This window comes from Pyxicephalus adspersus, chromosome 5, assembly GCF_032062135.1.
Source record: "Pyxicephalus adspersus chromosome 5, UCB_Pads_2.0, whole genome shotgun sequence".
Classification (NCBI taxonomy): domain Eukaryota; kingdom Metazoa; phylum Chordata; class Amphibia; order Anura; family Pyxicephalidae; genus Pyxicephalus; species Pyxicephalus adspersus.
The window spans coordinates 49761118-49771082 of NC_092862.1; the positions used below are offsets into that span (position 1 = coordinate 49761118).

General features: G+C 35.8%; 1 protein-coding gene across 1 annotated transcript in view; it reads left to right on the forward strand.

Moving 5' to 3' along the window:
- Positions 1-9965, forward strand: part of CEP192 (centrosomal protein 192) — a 78718-nt gene that overhangs the window by 40508 nt on the left and 28245 nt on the right. Inside the window, exons 21-26 of the mRNA XM_072413353.1 lie at positions 1787-1897; positions 2321-2657; positions 4875-5027; positions 7537-7601; positions 9192-9401; positions 9601-9730. Of these exons, the coding sequence (XP_072269454.1) occupies positions 1787-1897; positions 2321-2657; positions 4875-5027; positions 7537-7601; positions 9192-9401; positions 9601-9730 (1006 nt within the window). The remainder of the gene's footprint in view (positions 1-1786; positions 1898-2320; positions 2658-4874; positions 5028-7536; positions 7602-9191; positions 9402-9600; positions 9731-9965) is intronic.

Sequence of the window (9965 nt, forward strand, 5' to 3'; positions counted from 1 at the left end):
AAAAGGTGCATTTATTATGATGTCCCTAATTGGGGTCCGTGTTCTTCCCAAAAATGATTTTCAGCCACGTGGGGGGATGTTGTAGCCAGATGGTCAGAAACTGGGTGTGGCAAGACACTGCAAATTGATCCCAGTTGTTTATGCCATAGGTATCCAGTAACCCCTATTATTGTGTTAGTATTCCTCCTACCCCCTTTTTTTTGTTCCAACTTTCTAATACCTGCTCTGTTAGTATGTCCACTGTCCCATTTTTGTATTATGGCCCAATTGTCCAGGGCTAGTGTATTGTAACTTAACTTCCTAGTGATCAGTGTAGTGTAACAAGTTAGGCTTAGTTCACATTTTTTTTTACATAATAGGAAACCTTCTGATAATGCATGCATAGAAGGAATAGCCCACAGCCTTCTGGCATATGTGACACAAATATACCAGGTGGCAGGGATTTCCCCTTTAGTCTTTACCACCATGACAGTAAAGAGTCCCCCCAAAATTATTTTCCATTATATAAAAGGGAAAGTAGGAAAATTACACACACACATATATATATATATATATATATCTTAAAAATGTGGAGATGCTTGTGTTAGCAGATGGCGTCAGGACAGCCAGTGTCCCCCTCTCATCACTGCCCATATTCTATGTGCAAAAAAAACTACCTGTAAGATTTATCCACCCAAGTGTGTGTAATGATGCCATTGGCAGGGCAGTGTAATAGACTGCAGAATATGCCGAGCAGCCTTTACACACACACACAGCTATCACGTGCTGCCAATGGCATCCTTACACACCCTTGGGTGGATACATTTCACAGGCTGTGTTCAATCCTTCATATCTCCTTAAATCTCTCGTTTGTCATGACATTACATTCTCAGGGCACACAAGGGACTCTCATAGCTACTAGTAACCAACATTTCTTCAAAGAATTTCAAGATATGAAGCTAACAAGTTTAACAAATTGTGAAAATTGAACATTGCGGTTGCTGTTTTCAAAAAGTGTGTCTAGGAGCCCAAAATTTAAAAAGCAAATTGGGCACTTACATAGCAGGAAGCTCTTGGGAAAACTATGGGGGTGAAACCTGTTAGAGAAGGGTGCCTGTTGAAAAGGGTTATGCTCAATATCGAAAATGGTTCATAATACATTTAAAAAGAAAATGAAAGATTTAGCATTGGTACAGCTGTTTTTCACTTAAACTAACCCACGTGGCATAATTATGGTATCTCTTTTATTACCAGTACTTCTAAGTCTGTGTTTTCTTAAGTGCCTTTTTGTATAATCTACCATTATTATTTTATGTATATTTGTTTAAACCCCCAAAAATGTATATATTACATTTTGCAGGTTTCTTGAATGTGGTATTGGTTTTTTCAGGCTTTTTTCCTGATTATCTTGCCAGGAAAACACTCATGTCCTAATCGGACAGCATTGTATTTGTGAAACAGCATTGTTACCTTAAGGAATGTGTTGGCTATACATAATACACCCTCTTACCATTTTCATAAGTGGACAATAACTTGTGCAGTTTAGAGCTAACCCAGGCAGAACTGATTTATTGCTGAGGAAGCAGTGTTCAGCCAACTACAGGAAACAAAATACAAGCATGTATTTAACAAACCAAAAAAAGGAGCAAATAATGTTAGAAATGTTTACATATACTACAGTCTATCTCCTGCCCAGATTTTTTAGACTAGGTACTAGTAGACTTTTTTATATAGTAAAGCTAAAGGGTGAGTTTTTATGTCTATGCCATTATTTAAAGTTAACATATTTTTTTTGTTTTGTTTTTAGTCTCCTGCGGACCGTGTTGCTCCTATTGGAAATGGCGACAGTAAGAAAGAATTAAAGAGACCTGCTGTGGAACAAAATGAGAGTAAAACTTTTACTGATAATCCAAATTATGTAAGTTGGTGAGATGGCACAAGCTTTTGCTTTTGATGTCTGGTAAACAGGGACTAGGATGATGGAACTAAAGCAAACATCTTCAATAACAATGAAATTGTTGTCAGATTACTGGCAGTATTCAGTTCAATTGAAAACTGGTAGTTTGAGAGAATATCTGTTATATATTCCTGAATCAATTTTTTAGAGCATTTATAAAACGCTTGCCAGCAGAGGTCTCCAGTGCCACACTTGTGGAAGTTATCAACATTTTTATGTTTTAAACTCCACACTCTATTGATATTTATGTGTTTTTTTGTTTTGCGTAGAGTCTAAAAGTATTATACAGTGGTGGTATGTTTTGTTCTACATTTTTTTTTTCTTCAAGTCTAAAACAAAGTATAACAAATTTATATATACATTTGTTTTTTTTTTTTTTTATAGAGCTCTAGCAATCTGGATTTTTCTGAAGCCAATGTGGCTCATAAACTGAACTCTCTTTACTTCCAGGAAAGCAAAACACCAAACCAGTCAATCACAAACGATATTGCCCACTTCTCTCAGATGTTTTCATCTAGTGTTAGTAGTGCGTTGAATGATTTGAGACCCCCTGAATCTGGGGCTGTTCAGATTGAAGATTCAAGTACAGCCATAGTCAGTGGTTTAGCAGATGAATATTTATCACCTACATATTCACAAAATAAAAAACTCTCTTCAGATTCCTGGCAGTCTCACGCACAGACCTTTCAGTGGAGCTTTGATCAAGGTGGCAGTGAAAAAGGTAAGTTCAGATATAATGAAACTTTAGATAGTTAGTTAAGCTTTATGATGTATTAATGCTGCATGTTGTTTTAAAGCTTAATTCAGGGCAGTGATAACATTACCACAATAGTAATAATCACCCTCCACCCATTTGAAGAATACATTAATATTATATATATTTTTTTTTTTTCTGTAGGGGAATGATCTAACAGTAGTATTTCAGTTTATGGTAAGAATAATGGATCAAGGGGAGCAGAGAAGAAAATACGAAAAAAAGTTATTTTACTTTCTGCTCCTCTCTTATTGGCAAAAACTCTTCAATACTTTATTTATACCCAGCAATAAAGATCATAATGTGACAAGGGGGTTACCAACCTTGTGCGTAAACGTGGTTTTGGCCTGGGAAATTGCTGAATTAACAGAAGGCTGCTTGCCATTCATGCACTTTTCAAAAACATTTGGACATTGTATTACCATCAATGTCCATATTAATATTGTGAAGTTGTAAAAGCAAGCATTGGATATTTAGTGCTAATATTTAACTGTATGTCTTAATTTTTTAAAAGTTTTATTTTACTCATGTACCTTGACACCATCTCTGCTTACGCTGAAGTGAGCTTATTTCTTAATCCCCCTAGCGGTATTCCCAAGTGTGACTCGGGGTGGATTTTACCTGCAAATAGCGGTAATCCCGTGTCACACTCGGGGTAGCTTTAACCTAAAAAAAAAAAACCCACTTACCTTGCTCTGTTGTCATCCTGCTGGGGACATGTCTGTCTTCTTCGATCCCCAGCCGCGCAATGCAGAGACGTTCTCCAGGGTTCCCCAGTGATGGGCGGGCGGATCAGTGGGAAATTCAAATAATTTTTTTTATGTGATTCAATGCAAAATAGCTGTACTGAGTCCAATACAAAAATTTATTTATATATATATATATATATATATATATATATATATATATATATATATATGCTACTTGTACGCTTAGATTACGTTTACCTATTTTATTGTTTAACCAATTTTTTTTTTTAATTTAAAGTTTAATATTAAATATTGGATATATTTCAGTGAAGAAGAAGAATTATAGCCTACAATGTAAAAAAAAGTTTACATGCAAAAAAAGTAAAGCTTTTTACGTGGACATTTGGACGGAATTAGAATAGGGGGTTTAAGCACCATATTATTTTAGAAATCTAGTACAAATGACCTTTTCGGAATGAAACCTGAACCCTGGACAACACAGCGGGCAAGCAGCAACATAACTGGCAGTTTTAAGGGTCTGGCCATTTGGCCACAACCAGGGGGGGAGCAAGTCTGCATAACGTGGATTAAGGTATTATGAGACAAAGACAAGTATTAGTCTGTGTTGGATCATATCCTATAGGAACAATATATTCTTCATCTAATTGAGGGAGGGTTAACTAATGATTTTTCACTGCTCAGAGTTCAAATTTTAACCTTACCATTTGCAAGGAATAATTTTAGTGTTAAACAACATTAAAGTGTCAGTTTAACAAGAACATAGGTAAAATCTATTTTAGGGGTCATACAGAAATAATATGTTATGATTCTCATTTACACATACTGTACAGTATGCATATGGTATGTGCCTAAAAGAATTCATGTTCAATCCCCTAAAATATAAATCAGGACAGAATTCAATGAATTTCAAATAGTTTAAAGCCTATTTCACAAATTTGATGTGAGCAGCACCTTCCACATAACCTTTGACAAGGACAACAAAAGTCTAGAAAAGATGTGTTACGTGTAATTTAAATCTTAATTCTTTACCGTGTTTCCTTAAACTGCTTATTATCTCTTATGCAGATGTACAATGTTGTATATACCCAGAGCTTTTACTTGACGTTATTCTGGAAGATACACCTAAAGAATAATAGGCAAAACATTTTTTAGTCCTGCTTAGAGTAGAAGGGGGTGTCCTGTTCAAAATGTATGCTTTAGAGGATTTCTCCTCCTCTCTTGATCTGGGGACAGCTCTAACATTGGATTTCTGTTCACTTTCTGTTCGGATAATTGCCAGTAAACAAATCTCTTTAATTGTGCCACAGACAGAAATATAAAATTGGCAGAAATTATTACCTATATAGTTTTATGTTTCAACACAAAACTATGAAGAAAGGTTTAGTGACTTTTAAAAGATATTGTAGGTTTATCGTTTTTTTACTGTTCATTTTTTAATATCAGAATGTTTGTGTTTATATTTTTTTTTTTTCAGTGGAGAACCCCACATATAGTGTGGTTTACCAAAATGAAGAAGGCAAATGGGTTACTGATCTTGCTTACTATAAATCATTTGATAATGAACAAGCTGCAGAAATTTCTGGAACTGCTAATGGCCAGTTTAACGAGGGAGACTTTGTTGTTGGAAGTAAGAATTTGTAGTTCTATTAAATATTTTTCTTAAATATTTTGGATTGTTAACCTGTTTCTTTGATATGCTTGGCCAAAATACATGTTAACTTTAGGATTATGATGGCACAGATATGCCCCTCCCCAATTTTGCATTTATCTGTCAGGCAAAGAAGCATTTTTGTGAGGCTTTGTATATCATTGGATTTAAATGGGTTGCTTAACATGTCTACATTCCCCACCAAATACTAAATCTTGGAGTGCACTGAGCTGAATTGCACAGAACACGTTTCCGCATTCAGAGAAACTGACTTTGACTTGAAGTGGTCTTAAAATGTTTTGGAACATTTGGGCCTACCAGCCCATTGCTCTGCTTCTATCATTGTAGTATGCAGAAGCTTGGTTACATCCAGTGATTGAACATAGCTTTAGATTTAGCATTGCTAGTTCTCGGTATATAGACATAGAAGAGTGGTAGCACAAAGAAATCCAAAGGTCTCATAAGGTTTGCCCCCCCCCCCCCCCCCCCGCCCAAAGTCTAACACATAAAGCTAACATTTGATAAAAAGATATATCTTCTAGTAAAAAAAAATCTATTGATAAATCATACTGCTTTGGGTTGAACATTGTTGTGTATTCTTAAATGGCCATTGACCCTTCTCTTGACTAATACGTTTTATTTTAGGTCTACAGATATTAAACTCACTAGTCTAAAGTTGGCAACATTTTCTTATTACTTTTCTTGTGGATAGGTACAATATTAGCTGTCCACCAGTTATGTGAAACTTTTACTGTTAGAACAGATTATTCAAATACCAGTTAATGCAGAAGCAAACTATGAGGGAAAAAAAACCCATTCACCTTTTATCTGGGCTGGAAGAAGCGCCAGGCGCCACTACTTTTTCTCTCTTTCTGCTTGCATCACACCTAATCTCGCACTGCACAGGTCTGAGATCGAGTGACGTATGACTGCATGAGATTGGCATCTAGGTTTCTTTCATCTAGGTCTGTCTCAGCATGGGTATTTGTACCCCCTTTTATTACTGTGCTTCTACAGTAGCTGCTTATATTGTTTTTATTTTTTGCTTAAAGCGTACCTATACTCACAAAATCAACTTTGGTTTATGAATAACATAAGCCCAAGTTATAATCATCTGAATACCTTTTTTTTTTTCCAGCTTGCTTTGACCTTTAAACATGAAAAACGAGTTCTAGCCACACCTCCAGGTCTTCATCGCCTAGGTGGTGAAATGGATTCCGGGAAATGCCATCCTTGGTGGGAGTGTTTCCAATCCAATCCAGTTTTCTCCCTAGAATTGTTTTTAAGTTGGGTTGGAAGAGGCTGTAGGTGGGTGCCAGTCTCTATATTGTCTTAAATCTTTCAATAATCACCTAAAAACAGCCGGGTGGTTACTGAAAAGTGCCGGGTGGTGCGCCCAGCTAAAAGGGTCTGGGGAGAACACTGCACTCCCTCTGCCCTAATTATGCTGATTTTTTTTTTTTTTTTCTTTCCTTGCCTGGGACTTTTATGTCACTCAAGTGCGACTCCTCAGTCTGCAGCTGCTTCCTGCTTCTTCTCAGCTTGTCAGCTTCCCATGCAGAGGGCTCCAGCTAGTGATGGGGGGGGAGGGCAGTGGGTGGAGGAGAAGGTCCGGAGGGAATGAAAACATAAACTTACCAGTCACAAGCTGGCCACTTCTAAACACTTCATAAATCATTAAATTTTTCATGGATACAATCTGACCCAGCCAATGCCACTAGGAAAGACTGACATTTTAGTGCAAGTAGGTAAGAATAGATTATCCCCCCCTAGCGTTCTAATTCTGTCTGTATTTCCATGCAAAAAGCGTTACTTTTTTTGCATGGAAATTTATTTTACATTGTAGGTCTGTAATTATTAGGTATAACTCACTAAAATATGTCCAATATTTAATAAATTTATTAAACTTTCAATTAAAAACAAAAATCTGTTAATAATAAATAAAAAAATAGTTAAACATGTAATATAACTGTACAGTAGCATGTATAATATATATAATAGAATATATTTCTTTGTATTGTACTCAATACAGCTATTTTGTATTGAATCCAATACAAAATTATTTGAATTTCCCGCCGATCCTCCTGCCCAGAGAACGTCTCTGCACACGCTGGGAGAAGATGTGTCCGGAGGAGCTGCGGGGACCAACAGGACGCCGGGGGAAGACAACAGAATAAAGTCAGTGGTGTTTTTTTATGTTTTAGGCGACCCCGAGTGTGACTCGGCATTACCGCTAAGTCTAATAATTGAAAGACTTCGTTTTTGAGTTTAGTTCCTCCTTAACAGCACTTTGCTATTAGCTGCGGAACGGTCAGCATCAAACTGTACAGGTAATTTATATGTCCTACCAGGTCTTGCTTTTGAAAGATCTGGCCTTCAGAGAGATGTGTTAAACATTTAGGTTCATGTATGATAACGTATATGTCTTATACAATTTAGACCTTAAGTACAATTGTCTCTTTAGCTAATTTTTTTTATTTTGAAACAGCTGATGCCCTAGCAAAACTGAATGAAGACCAGGAGGAGTTTGAAAAAGAGAACAGGTTCATGCAGGTAAGTGTTTAATATCCCACAGAGTAACATAAAATTCTTGCAATGACGTTGAAACATTAGCAAAATAAAAAGATAAAGCTTTTTTGTTATTGTTCGAACTCTATACAATTTTAGTTAATTTTATATGTTATGCAGATGAATTGATGGTAAAAAGCACTGCTTTTTGTAGTCTTTTATTTTTTTAAAGCCTTACACTTTAATGATGGATAATTCAAATCCAATCTATAGCATCCCTCTAATAAAGCAGTTCTTTAACTTGTTTTTCTTTTAGAGGCATTTGCTTAGATTGAAAAGCCTAAAGCTCATTCTCCTAAATAAAAGAGCAGTGTTTCCTTTTGAATGTAGATGAGGGGGAGGAGACATTCAACATGCATTTTAGTTGTTTAGAAAGAAATATTTCTCCCTGCCACTGTAGCTTTGTGATGAGGAATGAAAAGGACGTTACAAAAGTTCCCTTGTGTTTAACACACAGCCAACTAGACAATAATCTTGATGTTGCAAAAATACCAATGTGTTGTGGTATTATGTGTTTGATTAGGGGTTCACTCTGCTTTTTAACCTTTAACAGTGCAGGGTGCAAGCCAAGCAGCACCATTGCTTCTCTGATTGTTTTCTTCCTTGATGGGCTATTTGCCCTCACATTAAAAGGGTGAACTATTGTAAAAACTCTGCAAATTGTTTAAAACAAAACAGCATTTTCTGTAAAACTTTGTGGGTGATCCATGTGCTTAAATGGAATTATGAGTCCCTGAGGACTTGTATTCAGATAAATTGATTCCTCTGTAGGTGCATGGCCATGCAATATTTTTAGGCCTGCCTTTGTGCATCCATAGGATGTGCACAGGGGTCTCTGGGTGACAAAAAGATCTCCCATGAGCCATTGCTGAAAATCTCTGTGAGGTTGCACAGCAAATGACTGTTATACTTGTTGGCCTGAAAAGAGCACTTCTTGTTAGGCATCTTTTCCTTCTTATTGGATTGGAGACTGGTTCTATGGGTAAACTGGAATTTTCTCCTTCTGGTTATATATATATATATATATATATATATATATATATATATATATATTGCTTTATTAAAATGTTGTTAAGGTTTAGCTTGATGTCAACCCTTACACGCTCCTCCTCATTTATACCTTTGTGCCCCATGTCTTACTCCATGCTATGCTTGATAAGTATTCGTCCCAAAATGTATCATTATGGGTGGTGGTCCCTGTATTGTGGCCCAACATTTTAGTAATCAACCAAAAACCACGAGCTATATCAGGCAATAGCTGTCCTGGTAGGTTACTTTTTAATAGAGACGGGAAGGGAAACTTTAGACACACTAGGATGTCTTGTTTTTATTCCTATATAATTATCACTGCAATGTAAAATTATATTAATTTTTTTCACTCCTTGGTCAAGTTATTTGAGTCTTTTAACTTAAATTTTTAATTCTCCTATATTTTTACATTAATGTGTGCAAAAAATCTCATGTGTATTCCCAGGTTCTGTTGTGATCTAATCCTGATTATATATTGTGAAGATCGCTTTTAGTAATTTTGTATTGACATGTATGAATATATACATGTTACTTTTATTATTTTAGGAAGAAAAAATGGATTTGGAAAACCTCTCTGCTAGTCTGGCTGATACATCCTGGAAAATGCCGGTCAACACTAATGTTTTTCTTAAATCTCAAGTGGCATCTGATTTATGTCAGGAAGAAGCAAGCTACTTGCGCCTCTCCTTAGGCGAGTTCTTTGGTCAGAGATCAGAAGCGCTTGGTTGTCTTGGTGGAGGAAATGATGTTAAAAGGGTATGTAACAACACTAGTACATTTTTTGAAGTTTAACTTGTCCAATAGACAGTTATTAGATTTTTAGTGTTGATAATATTATATCTGGGATTGGTTGTTTTTTTTAAAAAAATTAAAATTTTTATTTGACTTTGAGAACAGTTTAAGTGACTGAGGTTAATGCAGCAGACTTGTCTTTTTTATGTATTTTTTATTTTAGCCTTCTTTTGGTTATCATATAATTTCTCCAGAGAAGCAAGAACCGTTTGCATTGCTGAGGAAGTCTGAGATTTCAGTAAACTCAGAACATGATGACACAATAAAGTTTTGTGATGATACTCTAACTCCAGGTTTGAAATATTTATTTACTTTAACTTCTTTTGCAGAATTGTTTACTTACTCAGCATATGTTTTTGCCTTCTATCATTTTAATACTTGAATACCGACAATTCTTTTACAAAAATTAAACCATGTTTTGCACTTCTGCACTATAAATTGCATGCAGTACGTTTTAGGTATATGCAAGATTCTTCAGAAAATTCTTTAGGCTCTAATTTTTCTAGCTGAAAGGGAACCCAGGTTAGT